This window comes from Suncus etruscus, chromosome 5 (assembly GCF_024139225.1).
Source record: "Suncus etruscus isolate mSunEtr1 chromosome 5, mSunEtr1.pri.cur, whole genome shotgun sequence".
Taxonomy (NCBI): Eukaryota; Metazoa; Chordata; class Mammalia; order Eulipotyphla; family Soricidae; genus Suncus; species Suncus etruscus.
Window position 1 is genome coordinate 109,732,513 of NC_064852.1, and position 14,110 is coordinate 109,746,622.

A 14,110-nucleotide genomic window follows, 5' to 3' on the forward strand; every position below is an offset into this window, starting at 1 on the left:
CTGCGGCTAGGATGGAAACTACAAGACCCAGCAGGCATCGCAGCCACCCAGTTCACCCGCGCTTCCGGGGCCCAGCCCCTTCCGGAGGAGCGACTGGGAAGTGGCGCGTACGTAATGAACGTGGAATTCCGGCGCCCCCTGGCGGCTGCATATTCACCCTGCACGTATGGTCCAGGCTCTGCTGGAACGTCCTTCCCCATCCCTTGCCGCGCCGAGGCTAGGGCCCGCGCCGCCTTTTCTGTGTCTCGAGGTTCCCCAGATCACCAACCAGCCGCCTTGCGGCCCAAACACTCTCCTAGCGGCTGCCTCAGTGTCTAGCCCTGCTGCCCCGGGAATACGCTTCAGCCTAAGCACCAAAAGGAGCAGCCGCTGGAGCTGCTGAAAGGAAGGGGGCGAGGCCCACACTGTAGCCCGGGGGTAGTGGAGGAATAGGTCTTTGTGCTCAGCTTTGGTGTACAACTGTCTTACCTTGGAAAATATCTAGGGGTTCTAAAAACAGAGCAGAGCCAGGCCCTTTTGTGCTGCTCGGGGTGTAGCCACTACTACCTCCCTACTCGTGTCATGAGTTCTGAGCCTCTAGAACAGACCCTCCCACCACCCTATCAGTTCTATACCTGAGCACGGGCCCACTGAACACCAAGGCACCAGATGGGGTGAGAGGTGGCCGTGGGATTCAGACGCAGAGTCTGAACCAGCAGCTGCCCAGCTCCTGAGCACCTTGCTAGGGCCGTGTGACAGAGGCACAGAGTCAGGACAGACAGGTTTTGGGTCATTTGCAGAGTGGGGTTTAATGAATGGGACTGCCCGTGGGTCTGGCGTCCCAGTGTGCGTGGTCAGGATTCCCGGGGGCTAAGAGCACCTGCCGCCTGTCCCCAGAGAGTCACTGCATTGTCCTGTCCCATCCGGTCCCTGGGGCCCAGGACCCCGAATTCCCTGAGGGGCTAAGGCTTCTCCCTGCCCAGGGTGGCCACTTTGTGTGCTCACGTGTCCGCTGCCCACAAAGGAGAGCATGTCTGGTCCTCGTCCCTTGGCCTCGGAGAGGAGACAGCTGCGGGGACTGCAAGTGGGGGCCCCCCTCACAGACATAAGGCACAATGTGGGGTTGTGGCGGGCCAGCCCCTGGCCCACAGCCCGCAGTCAGCTGGGAGGGGCCACAGTCTGGTGGCCTGGAAAGGCACAATTGTGGCATCTGCAGGCAGAGGCTACGCAGACACGTTGACATCCCTGAGAGCGATGGCGCTGCCTGGGGCCTCGTCTCCCCGCAGCAGGGCAGCTGGCGCCGCCTGGGCCTCCCCTGTGGCCCCCTGCTCGCCGCAGGGACCCAGGCCCTGGGACAGGATCTGCTGGATGGTCCTGCGCAGGTTGGGGTGCAGCCGGCCCTGGGTCTGGTAGAAGACGTCCAGGGCAAAGGACTTGAGAGCTCCGGTGCACAGGTCCTCATACAGAGGGATGGTGTACATGCGGGACATCTGCGGGACAGCCGGCTCAGTGTGAGCATGGGGAAGGGCCCGGCTCAGTCCAATCGCCACCAAGAAGGGCCCAGTTCAGTGTGAGTGCCCGGGGGAGCGCCCTACCCACATGCCCAGAGAAAGGCCAGGCTTGGCTCAGTGCCACCATGAGCACAAGCCCAAAAGGTGTGTGGTGCCCTCACACCCAGCCTTGGGGTGGAGTGGGAAGGACAGACTGGACAGACCACCTGTGTCTAGTCTTGGTGGGGGTTGAGGGCAGCGGGGTTGGGGTAGGGGCTATAGGCTCCTGTGCAAAGGAGGACAGAGAGCAGGGCCATTTGAAGATGGGGGGGGGCATTTGAAGAGGGGGGGTAGCCCTGTACCAGCGCGAAACCCACCTGGCTCTCTAGGAAGCGCCGGACTCGGTGCAGGTCTGGGTAGTAGTCGTTGCGCACCACGATCTGCAGCCAGCGGATGCGGATCTCGGCATTCATGGAGTCCAGCAGGGCCGAGTAGCACTGGGACAGGCTGGTCACCACCTCTGCAGGACAGAAGCAGCTCAGCAGGGAGCCCAGGCCCCCCACTTCCCCCATTCCACCCCTGCCTTCTGGGACCCACCTTGTGGCAGTGGGGAGCCGTCTAACAGGCGGTCCAGAAAGAGTGCTGTCTGGAAGGTCCTCCACTTGGAGATGTCCACAGCACTGGCTGAAGCAGCGGCCTGGTCCACAGGCTCAGCGGTCCAGAGCTGGAAGAGCGCCTCCACAGGCCGGGTCAGGCTGAACCCCTGGGACAGGTCAGGCTCGGCCAGAGGGGGTCCTGTGGCGTTGAGCCAGCGCTCAAACTCCAGCCCTGTTGGAGAAGCAGGCAGTGGCCGTTCCGCCAGACCCTCGCCGCCCACCCTGTTCCAGGCCCAGGGATTTGGGCTTGGCTCCTGGCGTGACGTGTCCCCTGCTGCTGGGGCCCTCTGAACCCACCTAGGCTGACTGCATGGACAGGGAGGCACATGTGAGGTAGTTCTGCTCCAAAAGCCCTTGGACCGGGCATCAGAGATGTCACAACTACCCAGCTTAGTATCTCTAAACCTCCCATGTTCAGCCACCATGACCAGACCCTTTGTACCTCAGTCCCTCTGCCAGCCCTGTTCTGGACTGAGGACTTGAAGTTGTGCCGGGAATGCTCCCCCCAATGGTGTTGAGACCATGGGGATGCAGCCCAGACTCCCATGTTTAGAGTGACTTCAGACTGCCGAGTGTCTGCCCTGTTCCCCATACTCTGTCCAGTGTCTCAGCCTGACCCCAGGGACACCTTCATGCTGGCACCTAGCAGATGGGGAGCCTTACCTACCACCACCATCTGAATCAAGTACTCAGCCAAAATGTTACTTCTTCCAGGAAATTTTCCTGGCCTAATCCTCCTCTTTACTATCAAGGTGTATCCTTGGAGGATTGTAGGGCAGTTACATGAGGCCATGGGACTGACCTGAGGGGTTTTTCCCTAGGCACCTGGGATGGTGAGCCCCTAGCCCCCTCGCCCCTCACCTGCTCGGCAATCCACACTCTGTTCCTTCAGCTCTGGGAAGAAGCTCAGGAAGGAGTCCAGCAGGTCCTGTGCAACCACGCTGGTGAACTTGTACTTGTCCACGTAGGCCTGCTCGGGTGGGGCCGGGCTCAGCAGGCCTGGGGCTGGGCATGTGCACCCCCCAGTGAAAGGCCCTGCGGTCACCTGAGTCCTGCCTGGTAGTTGGGCCTGGGATGGATGGGGTGTCCGGGCCTGATCCTGGGGCCCTCAATGTGGGTGTCCTGGCCTGCTCCCAGGACTTGGGATGAATGGTGTGTCCTGGCCCTCTCCCAGGACCCTTAGTGTGGGTATCCTGGCCTGCTCCCTAGTCCCCCAGTGACTGCAAGCTGCCTGAGGGTGGGGGCCAGGAGGTGGTGGCCCACAGGGTGGAGGGACTCACACGAAGGAAGTTGTCGAAGTGCTGGGGGTCCCCGCAGAGCTGGGACAGGTAGTACACAAAGCAGTACCCCTTCTCGTAGGTGAAGAGGTTCATGAGGTGGCTGGGGTTCACCCCTGTGGGAGAGCAGGGGATCAGGATCCGCCAAGCAAGGAGAGAAGGAGGGACTCACCTCAGCCCTCACACCTGGGAGGTGTCCAGGCTAAGGAGACACACTTGAGTGCCTGAGAGAGGTGGCAGGGGCAGGCAGCAGAAGGTGCAGCAATGGGGTGAGGTAGAGGCAGGGGCGGCACCTGGAAAAGGGTAGGACCTCTACAGAGGGCCTGGGGACACCTTAGGATGTGGCACAGCAGAGGGGGCGTGGCAGCAGTGGGAATGGGGGCCGAAGAGGGACTGGGCAGGGGCTAAATATGGGGTGGGGGCAGGGCTGAATTGCAGCAGCAGCAGGGGCGGAGCAACAGCAAAGTGGGCGGAGAGACAGAGGGGGCAGGGTGGGGCAGTGTCGAAGCATCCGCGGGGCGGGGCTACAGAGGGGATGGGCGGGGTTTCGGAAGCGGAGGTGGGGCAGCAAGAGTGGGAGGGGCTACAGCAGAGGGGGCAGAATTGAAACAGAGGCTAAGGCGAAGCAGGAGTGGGGGGCATCATCAGGAGGCAGGGCGGAAGCAGAGGATGAGACAGTGGCAGGGGCGGGGCCATATCCGAGTGGGCGGAGGTACGGCGGAGGGGGCAGGGTAAAGTCACAGCAGCAGAAGGGCGGGGCATCTGCAGGGGAGAGGGGGCGTTGGCCCGGCAGCACTGGTACCTGGCTCCAGCTTGACCTGCAGCTTGCTGACCGGACTGTCCTCGCCCAACAGCTTCATCTGCCTGTGCAGGGCGTCCAGCCGGAAAGCGGTCTCCAGGCAGGTGAAGGCAGCACCTGCGCAGGGACGGACAGGTGGGTGGGCTGAGCACCTGCCCTTGCCCCCTGGACTAGGAGGCCCCGCCCCACGCAGCACTACCGTAAGTCTCCGTGGTGATGCGGCGCTGCGCATAGGTGGCCAGCCCCTCGCTCAGCCACATCTCCTCCCAGGTGGCATTGGTGACTGCGTTGCCGAACCAGCTGTGGGCCACCTCATGGATGACGTCTATGACCAGGAACTCGTCGCTCTCCAGGATGGAGGAGATGATGAAGGTGAGGCAGGGGTTCTCCATGGCCACGATGGGGAAGGAAGGGGGCAAGAAGACGATGTCGTACCTGCGGGCGGGTAGCGCGGGGGTCAGCCGGCCCATCCCTCGGGACCCCTCCGCCCTCCAAGCGCCCCCACCTCACCTGCCCCACATATAGGGCCCATAGAGCCGCTCCGCAGCGCTCAGCCATTGCTCCACGGCGCCTGACAGCTTGCTGGTGGCCGTGGGCAGGAGGCAAGGCTCAGCCCACACGCGGCTCCTGGCAGAGGGAAAGGGGGTGGGAGGGTGGTCAGCCTCGACCCGCCACCTCACTCGCGCCTATCCCCGCGCGGGGGCATCAGACCCGAACCCTAGAGCCAGAAGCACGGGCAGGGGTTGGGCTGTCTGTACCAGGGCTCTTGGGCTGGAAGTAGCGGGCGGCCCTACCTGGGCCCGATGTCAGCCGGCTGGAGGTCCCCGGCCACCAGGGCCACGAGGTAGGCGGGCACGGGGTGTTCCATGTGGAAGCGGTAGACGCCCTCCTCTTCCTCGTAGGTGCTCCGTGTGGCGCTCATCAGCACTTGCACCCCGGATGGCGCCTGGGTGTGTGGGGCCGCGGTGAGGACCAGCCCAGCCGCGCCCCCAGCCGCGCCCCCACTTGGAGCTGGAGCCCTGTGCACCCACCTTGACCACAGCTGAGTAGGTGCACTTCACCGCGGGCGTGTCGAAGCAGGGGAAGAAGGAGCGGTTGCATACAGAGTGGCCCTGCGTGAATACGAAGGGCTTGGTGCGGCCGTATGTCAGCTCGGGCTCCAGCCACCAGATCTGCGGGCACATTGGGCGTCAGTGGCACTGCGTCTGCAGTACTCCAGGGGCCAGCAGGCACCTGCACAGGTCTCGCTCCAGAGGGAAACCAAGGCCACAACAGCCTCCCTGCAATCTGCTCCTTGTCTTCCTGTATTCCTGTGAGGCCCCTCCCTGCACCCCTTCCTCGCCCTCTCTACCTGGGCAGCCCCGCAGAGACCCAGCTTCAGGGACATTCCTTTCAAGGGTCCACCAACTCAGGGCGCTCAGGCAAGGAAATGTAGGCGTGCACCCCAAAGTATGCAGCACCCCCAAACAGCCCTGGGCGCTGGTACAAGGAGAGGGGAATTTGGAAGAGGGAGCCGCCCCTGCCTGGGGTTCCCAGGACCCAAGTTCCTGGAGAAGGTTAGGGGAGGAGCTACCTGTACCTACCTGTCAGGGCCCCGTCCCTTGCCTACCTACAGACAACCCCAGACTGGGGGGGGGGGGGGGAGAGAGAGAGAGAGAGAGAGAGAGAGAGAGAGAGAGAGAGAGAGAGAGAGAGAGAGAGAGAGAGAGAGAGAGTGAGTTTGTGTGTATGTGTGTGTGTGTGTGTGTGTGTGTGTGTGTGAGTGTGCGCGTGCGCCAGGATAGGGGGGTCACTGTGGGCCCCCACGTGGCTGGAACGAGACGTCAGGACCAGCCTTTCTGTCCAGACCGGCAGCACTACGGTCTCATGGGCCACGGATCACGGATGGCGCGGCAGGCGCCCACGGAGGCGGGGGGCTCCCGTCCCCAGCCCTGAGTGCCCGCGCTGGGCCGAGGCCACGCACACGCCGCGGGGGCCGGGACGCGGGCAACGGGGTCCTTGGGAGCCCCCCGGGGCCGGATCACTCACGGCGGGCGCGTCGGTCGAGGTGTAGCGCAGGATGACCTGGAAGGGCTGGTGCGCCGGCAGCTCGGGCGGCAGGGTGACGGTGAGCGAGGAGCCGTAGTCGGTGAACGGGTCGAGCCGGAAGGCCAGCGGGCAGCCGGCGGGCTCGGCGGAGGGCGCGTCCGGGAAGGCGGGCTGCGGCGGCGGCGGCGGCGCGGGCCCCGGCTGGGCGGCGAAGGCGAAGGCGCAGGTCTGCGCGGGGGCGCGGCGGAAGGCGGCCGAGTGCAGGCGCAGGGCCGGGTGCGCGTCGAGCACGAGCGCGCGGAGTGCGGGCCGCCGCGCGCACAGCTCGAGCACCAGGCAGCCGGCCAGCTCGCGCGCCTCGGGCCGCAGCTCCAGGCCCAGCTGCAGGTGGCGGAGGCGGAAGAGCTGCGCGCTGGAGGCCGAGGCCACGTCCAGGGCGGGCGGCGGCTCGGGCGGCGGGCGGGCGGGCGCGGCCTCGGCGCCCGGCGCCTTGCGGCAGCAGCACTGCGCGGCCATGGCCGCCGTGCTAGGTGAAATCCATGGGCGGCCGCGCAGGCGGCGGCCGCGAGACGCGGGGCGCGGGGCGCAGGGCCGGGCGGCGGTGGCGGTGGGGCGCGGGCACAACAGGAAGTCGCGCCGGGAGCCGCCCGGCCAGCCCCGCGCGGTGCGCCGCCCCGCTCGGTCTCCGCTCGGTCGCCGCCGGGGGCGCTGTGCGCGCGGTGCGGAGCCGGGGGCCCGGGCGCCGTGTGCGGAGGCGCGGGGCCCGGGGAGGGGCGTGGAGCCCGGGGCGTGCGCGTTCGGCGCGGAACTTGGGGTCTGGGGCCCGGGCGCTGGATGCCGGGGGCGCAGAGATGCGGGGCCGCGGCGCTGAGTGCGTGGTGCGGAGCTCAGCTGAGATTCTGGGCCCGTGTGCGGGAACGCGGAGCTGGCGTCGGGAGCCCGGGCCGCCTGTGTGTGTGGTGCGGAGCCCGGAGACAGTTCAGGGCGCTGTGCATGTGCACAGGATTGGGGCTTAGTAGCTGTGTGCGGGGGCGTGGAGCCCGGGTGGCGGCAGGGACCGGGGAGCTGAGAAGCCCGAGCTGGGGCCCAGGTTTCCAATGTCGTGGTGAGGAGCCGCGGGGGGAAGGATTAGGCGCCAGCCCGGGCACTGAGCGCTGTGTGGTGCGGTGCGGAACCAGGGACAGGAGCCAATGTTGAGTGAGGGGCGCGAACGGGGCTGCAGGAACCCGTGCTGGAAGCTGTGCTGAGGCTAGGAACCCCAGGGCTTGAGTCTGGGAAGCTGCTTCTCGGGTGGCATGCAGGACGGTGACCACAGAGCGCTGTGCGCTGGGGGTAGCGGAGCCTCGAAGGGTCCACGGTCTTTTTGTTTTGAGGCCACACCCTGCGGTGCTCAGGGTTACTGGCTCTGCGCTTACGATTCATTCCTAGCAGGGGGACCCTATGGGATGTCAGGGACCTAACCCAGGTCAGTCCCAGGTGGGCTGCTTTGCCCTACCTGCTTGTACTATCAATCCCGCCCAAAGACTCACAGTCTTGAGGCACCAGTAGGGGGTGTGGTATGTCTGGGGAGTCTGACCAGCACCAGGGAATGAGGAGCTGTGGACAGTGTGCATGCTATGCCCTGCCCACGGGCCAGCGCCCAACTCGGTTGTCATGATCCCTGATCGCTGCTTCCTGAGCTCTCGCTATGGGCGAGTGACTGGTCCTGCTACACATTGTGTGTGGCTGGATCGCTGGGTCTTGTGTTCAGGGAGGAGGGAATGATTCTCAGGGACTCCTGAGCCCCGAGGTCTATGTGGTAGCTGGGAGCCCATTCAAACCTGCTCCAATTTAGATGGAATCTAGGGTTCACACCAGTGGGATCCAATGTCTCTGAGTCTATCTGCGCGGCTGCCAGAATGCAGATGTCCCGCACACGCCCGTGCATGTCTCCATGTGGTTAGAAATCTGTGTACAAAGGTCTGTGGACTCGGCCTGCGAGCACATCTGTGCAGGATGCCTGTACTCAGAGCAGGCGTGGCTTGTTTGTTCCTTCTTGCTGGAAGCAGAGGTTGGAAGTGGGGGGCAAGGCCGTTTTTTCTGGACCCCAGGGCGTCCGCTTCGCCCATGCAGAGGGGATGCGCCAGGCTGCTGCCTGGCCCTCTCTGCTCTGGGCTGGAAGCGGAGCTCCAAGTTTCCAGCACCTTATGGAAGCTACAGTAGGTGTGGCTGTCAGAAGGACCAGAGTAGGTCAAGTTCATGTATTCACTACAGTAGAACCGTGCAAAGAAAGCCTGAGTCAGAGTCCAGAGCGCCCTGAGCAACACTGCCGTGGTCCCTTCCTTGAACAAATCACTTGATTAATGAAGCCAGGTCCTCTAGGCAAAGCAATAGGGCAGTGGAAGGGCATTTGTCTTGCACGCAGCTGATCCTGTTTCCACTCCTGGCATCCTGTATGAGCCCAAGCACTTCCAGGAATGATTCCTGAGGGCAGAACCAGGAGTCAGCCCTGAGCACCGCTGGTTGTGGCCTCAAAACAAACAACAACAACAAAAACAAGCTGGGTCCTGGGGAAACAAGTCAGCTCAGAGTATATCCTAGACCGCACACTCCACTCCCAGCAAGGTGTCAGAATGACAGCATGTGGCAAATATGGCCTCTGCACTTTTCCTGGCAATTGCAGCCTGAGTGACCCAGCCCTGCTGAAGTCCTCTGCAGTGTGGCTGGCTGAAGGCTGCTGAGCAGGAGATATAGGCGCACACTGCGCTGTGGTCCTCCACACACAGATATGTTTATGCAAGTCATCCATGGTGCAGAGGGCAGGGGTTTGGCACCCCTTACCCTCATCCCTGCTTTCTTCCTCCCCTACAGGGGCCCTTTGGGTCTCGGCCCTCCCTGCTGGGGAGTCCTAGGTATTCTTCCCGGGCAGATCTGCACACAGGAAGCGGGGTTTGAGGGCATCCCCCTCAGCAGGATGCTGGTCCTTACTTTTCCATCAGTGAGTGCCCTGCTGTGCAGCCTGGGAGGGTCACAGCCATGTGCTACTCCATCGGTGGGTGCCTGCAGGCAGCCCCACCACGCACACTGCACTCAGGCAGGGGTGTGTGTATGAGCAAGCCTGTGGGATAAGGGCAGAGTGTGGCAGGGGCCCGGACAGGGACAGAGGGAGGACAGTTCTCTGGGACATGACCCTGGGCCTTCTGAAGCAGTCTGGATGTCCTGCCAGTAAAGGGAGCAAGTCCCAAGCCTCACTGAAGTTTGGTTCTAGGGTGATGGTGGGAATGTCCAGCCTCACTGTGGGTTTGGCTCCAAGGAGAGTAGGTCTCTAGTCTCACTGTGAGATTGGTTCAGAGTCAGGCTTCCAGAAGGTGGTGTTCTGGTGGGGAGCTGTTCCTGGTTGTGTGCTTGGGGGGCTGGTTCTTTGGATGGAGCTGGAGTGACCCTGTGTCTCTCTCTGAGGCATCAGGGTAGCACTGGGTTGGGCTCCATCTGTGGCTTGTGGGCAAGCCTTCATTAGAGGTGGGGGGAGTGACCAGGGAGCAGGGGCCTCACTCAGCTTCCCTTCTCTGATGTCCCTATGCCTCCTGGGGGCTCTGTGTACCTTGAGGGAGACTGAGGCACTTCCAGCTCCTCTGGTCTTTTTTTTTTTTTTTTTTTTGGTTTTTGGGTCACACCTGGCGCGTTGCTCAGGGGTTACTCCTGGCTGTCTGCTCAGAAATAGCCCCTGGCAGGCACGGGGATTATATAGGACACCGGGATTCGAACCAACCACCTTTGGTCCTGGATTGGCTGCTTGCAAGGCAAACGCTGCTGTGCTATCTCTCTGGGCCCAGCTCCTCTGGTCTTAAGGGCCCTTCACAGAGAGGGGACTTTACTGCTGCTCAGAGTCCGGGATGTAGAATCATGGTCTGTTTCTGCTGCGTCCAACCCAATGTCTGGGTTGGCCAGTGTGAAGGCTCTGGCAGGGCAGAGGGGTGGAAAAGAAATGAGACCACACAGCACCACCTTCAGCCTTTATCTGGAAATGTCCCAGCAGCCGGAATTTGAGGCTCAGGCTAGCACAGTCTCCTCCCCGTCCTCTAGGAGCAGATGGTCAGTATGCTACGGGGGTAGGCTACGGGGGTCCCTGGGAGATGCATCCGGGAACCACCATGCGCTGTGGCTTCTGGAGTGAAGGTGGGTTGCCCAGAGGCTGCTCACATGTGGTGTGGTCTTACTTTCCAACAGTGACCAGTCTGGAACCTGGGATGGTGCTGACTGGACATGAGGCGGGCACAATGCTGACCAGCAGTCCCAGCATTGTCCACAGCAGCCATTACTGCAGTAAAAGACTTTCCCGTGTAATGAAATAAAGAGGCCGAGGCTTCCAGCTTCCTGCATACCTCAAGTGGGAAGAGACCCCTCCCTAGCCCTGTGGTTCAGAGAGACACAGCTGCTTCATGCTTCTTGCCCATTTTCTTTCTTTCTTTCTTTCTTTTTTTTTTTTTTTTTTGTGGTTTTTGGGTCACACCCGGCAGTGCTCAGGGGTTATTCCTGGCTCCAGGCTCAGAAATTGCTCCTGGCAGGCACGGGGGACCATATGGGGCGCCGGGATTCGAACCGATGACCTGCATGAAAGGCAAATGCCTTACCTCCATGCTATCTCTCCGGCCCCTCCTTGCCCATTTTCTATGGAGGCCCTGCTTTAGAGTATTCCATAGGCTAGGTGTCAGCAACCTGTTGCTCCAGAGCCGCATACCGCTCTTTTGTAGCTTTGCCCTGACAGCAGGGCCGATAGCAGGAGGTGGGGAGTGGTATCACTTACCTCTGCAGTCTCTGACGCTCTGTGTGGCAGGATGCCATCAACTTGGCGTCAGCCTCCTCCCTCACATCACAGAGTGTGATGTCACTGAGGGCACGATAAGCGTGCACCTCAGTGCTGGGGAGGAGGAGACTGCTGTGAGGGAAAAGAGGAGTGCTGACAAAGGGGACACTGAAAAATAATAATAAAAAAAGCAAATAAGAGAAAAAAGGGATAAGAAAAAAGACAGAGAGGACTGGAATAAGATAAAGAGAGGGTTTGTAGTGTGACTGTTACACAGTCAAGCCAGTACAGTGAGTGGAGAACAAGAGTCTTGAAAGAGAAAAAACAGCAGCCAGGTTAAAAAAATAAAAGAACTAGGGGCTGGGCGGTGGCGCTAGAGGTAAGGTGTCTGCCTTGCCAGCGCTAGCCTAGGACGGACCGTGGTTCGATCCCCCGGCGTCCCATATGGTCCCCCAAGCCAGGAGCAACTTCTGAGCGCATAGCCAGGAGTAACCCCTGAGCGTCACCGGGTGTGGCCCAAAAAGCAAAAATAAATAAATAAATAAATAAAAATAAAAGAACAGATAGTAATTTTTGTTGTTGGTTAAGCATCGGAGACAGGTCCTTTTGTAAGGTGACACTGTAGGAAAGTTGTGGCTATTATATATAAAAATTTTTTTGTTTTTGTTTTTGGGTCACACCTGGCAGTGCTCAGGGGTTACACCCAGCTCTATGCTTAGAAATCGCTCCTAGCATGCTCGGGGGACCATATGGGATGCCAGGATTCAAATCACCGTTTTCTGCATGCAAGGCAAATGCCCTGCCTCCATGCTATCTCTCCGGCCCCTATAAAATATTTTTAATAAATTATTTACATTTTTTATTTATATATGTATGTGAGCAGGTCTTCTCCAACATTATATTAAAAACAAATATGTATCACGCCTCACAGATGATAGCTTACAAACCTGTTTGAAAATGTAACGTCTTACAGCCCTGATGTGCACTGAGGTTCAGGAGCAAAAATCTCATTAAACAGGTAAATTAAATGTTTTAATTAGTTACTAATTTGCACAAATGTATTTTACATTGTTAAGTGAAAAACTTTTTTTTCTTCAGATCGATAGCTAATTGCACGATCCTGTATCTATATAGCATTAAGATAAGAAACAACGTAATCAAAAAAAGAAACAATGTAATCAGTACTGTATTTGTTTTAAATGTTGCAATGCTTTTGCGGCTCCCAGGTTTTTTCCCTTCGGAAACTAGTCCAAGTGGCTCGTTATGTCTTAAAAGGTTGCAGACCCCTGCCCTAGGTTGACCATCAGTGCTCACACCAGGGCTCCCGGGGCAGGTGGCCCTGGGCTTGCAGGGCCTCCTCGTACTTTTGGAGCTGAGACCAGAAACCTGGATTGGGCTCAGCTACCGGGCGGGCGCTCTTGACTGTCTGCAAGGAGAGTTTTAGGTTAAAACCCGAGCTCAGAATTTCCAGCCGGCCGGGAGGTCCCTCATCGAAGGAGGGCGACTCCCCGAAGCGTTGGCTCGGCTGACAGAAAGACCCGCCCTTCGCGGAAGCCCGCCCCAAGGCAAGGCCCCGCCCTTCTAGGAAGACCCTCCCCGAAGCTCAATCCCCGCCCACCTGGGAGATCCTCCCCAGGAATTGGCTCAGCTGACAGAAAGACCCGCCTCATACATAAGCCCCGCCCTCCAGGGGCCCGCCCCCAACGAGGCCCCTCCCCTCCAGGAAGACCTGTCACGAAGCATTGGCTCCGTTGACAGGAAGACCCGCCCCAGTGCAAGGGCCTTTCAGCATCCCCAGCCCCGGGAGGTCCCGCCCACCGGGAGGCCCACCCACCTGGAAGGCGGGTGCCAGGCGGAGGCCGCGGTGCCGCATGAGGTAGGCGGTGCAGACGGTGGCCGAGCGGCTGCGGCCGTTCTTGCAGTAGACGAGGCAGGCCCCGCCGGCGCGCACCGCCGCTTCCATGGCGGCGCAGGTGGGCTCCAGGTGAGCCAGCAGGTCCTCGGCCGGGTCGTCGAACACGGGCACGCGCAGGTGGGCCACGCCGGGCGCGCACGGCCCCGGTTGCTGGCGCGAGACATTGACGCACAGGGTCACGCCTGCGCTCGCCAACAGTTCTGGCCCGGCCGCGGCGCGCGCGCTGCCGAGGAAGAGCCGAGGAGCGACGCACACGAACGGCAGGGGCGCCGAGGCGACGGCCTCTCGGTGCACGGTCGCTCCGGACTCCATGGCCGGCCCCTCCCGGCACCTGACGGGGAGCCGGCTGGGCCCGCCTACAAGACTCGGGCCGCCCGTTCATTGGCGGGTGGCTGCGAGCGCGGGCGGCTATTGGCTAGGAGCTTGGCCGTTAGCTGGCTCCTATTGGCCGCTGGGAGGTGGGCGGGGCGGAAGGTTAGGCCCGCGCGGTTCTGGCCCTGGCTCCTTGATACGACCCCAAGGACTTGTGACAACCCGCCCGGTCCTGTTCTTTGAGCACCAGTGCTCTGCACGCAGAGGGCGGTCAGGGGCAGAGGGCTTTTGCGTTTTTCCAGCCTAGGCGCTGTGCAGAGGATTATCTGCCTGGTCCTTTACCGCTTCCTCCGCGGCGATGTGTACTGGGTGTTCGTCCCCGCAGTTCTGTGGTTATTTTTTTGTTAACTGCTGCTAAAAAAAAAAAGCCTCTGGGTAAATTATACCTTTGATTTTCTCACGTCAACATGACTTTTTTTTTTTTTTTAAATAAAGCTATTATTAAACGTTGGCCGATTTTTCAGACTTTTTTCTTGTATATGTGTGGGGTTCCCTTGTCCGGAGCATGGTATACTTTGAGGATTGTGCAACTGCAGTTTCCTTCTTGTTTTAACAAAAGCAAACCGCATCTCTAGTTTCGTCTCCTTCATTTAACACATGCAGAGTGTTCTCTGTTGGAAGGTACTCTTTTACCCACATGAACCTGTTAAAACAATTGGGTAATTCTGGATATTATCATCTGAGGTCTCCAAATGAACGGACACAAGTTTCTTTCTAGCTGTTCAGCCATTCACATCAGATGGTGCTTCTTTCCTGGAACAGATGTAACAGCCAGCAGTCCAAACTGGGCCGTTTGAAACACCATTTGTGC

The 14,110-nt window shown here is 60.4% G+C and overlaps 2 protein-coding genes across 2 annotated transcripts; both read right to left on the bottom strand.

Annotated features, from left to right (window-relative positions):
* Positions 1-762: 762 nt before the first annotated feature.
* RNPEPL1 (arginyl aminopeptidase like 1) lies at positions 763-6,745 on the bottom strand. The gene is made up of 11 exons (XM_049773197.1): positions 6,230-6,745; positions 5,233-5,373; positions 4,996-5,147; positions 4,712-4,828; positions 4,401-4,636; positions 4,205-4,318; positions 3,406-3,518; positions 2,987-3,095; positions 2,067-2,297; positions 1,847-1,989; positions 763-1,469 (listed from the first exon to the last, which is right to left on the bottom strand). Exons 1-11 carry the CDS (start codon positions 6,743-6,745, stop codon positions 1,203-1,205), a joined length of 2,139 nt encoding a protein of 712 aa, XP_049629154.1. The 3' UTR covers positions 763-1,202.
* A 1,489-nt stretch (positions 6,746-8,234) lies between these two features.
* Positions 8,235-13,239, bottom strand: DUSP28 (dual specificity phosphatase 28). The gene is made up of 5 exons (XM_049772895.1): positions 12,847-13,239; positions 12,329-12,438; positions 11,013-11,144; positions 9,078-9,139; positions 8,235-8,383 (listed from the first exon to the last, which is right to left on the bottom strand). Exons 1-5 carry the CDS (start codon positions 13,237-13,239, stop codon positions 8,235-8,237), a joined length of 846 nt encoding a protein of 281 aa, XP_049628852.1.
* Positions 13,240-14,110: the final 871 nt, after the last annotated feature.

Bases quoted from the DNA above. Each gene is read 5' to 3' on its own strand.
- RNPEPL1 (XM_049773197.1), bottom strand. From the start codon at position 6,745: ATGGCCGCGCAGTGCTGCTGCCGCAAGGCGCCGGGCGCCGAGGCCGCG. The intron at 4,829-4,995 runs GTAGGGCCGCCC...TCCCTCTGCCAG, and splicing joins CCGGCTGACATCGGGCCCAG to GAGCCGCGTGTGGGCTGAGC. The intron at 2,298-2,986 runs GTGAGGGGCGAG...CTTCTCCAACAG, and splicing joins GAGTGTGGATTGCCGAGCAG to GGCTGGAGTTTGAGCGCTGG.
- DUSP28 (XM_049772895.1), bottom strand. From the start codon at position 13,239: ATGGAGTCCGGAGCGACCGTGCACCGAGAGGCCGTCGCCTCGGCGCCC. The intron at 11,145-12,328 runs GTGTGAGCACTG...TTTCCCTCACAG, and splicing joins CACCTGCCCCGGGAGCCCTG to CAGTCTCCTCCTCCCCAGCA. The intron at 9,140-11,012 runs GTAAGTGATACC...TCCTGTGTGCAG, and splicing joins GAGCGTCAGAGACTGCAGAG to ATCTGCCCGGGAAGAATACC.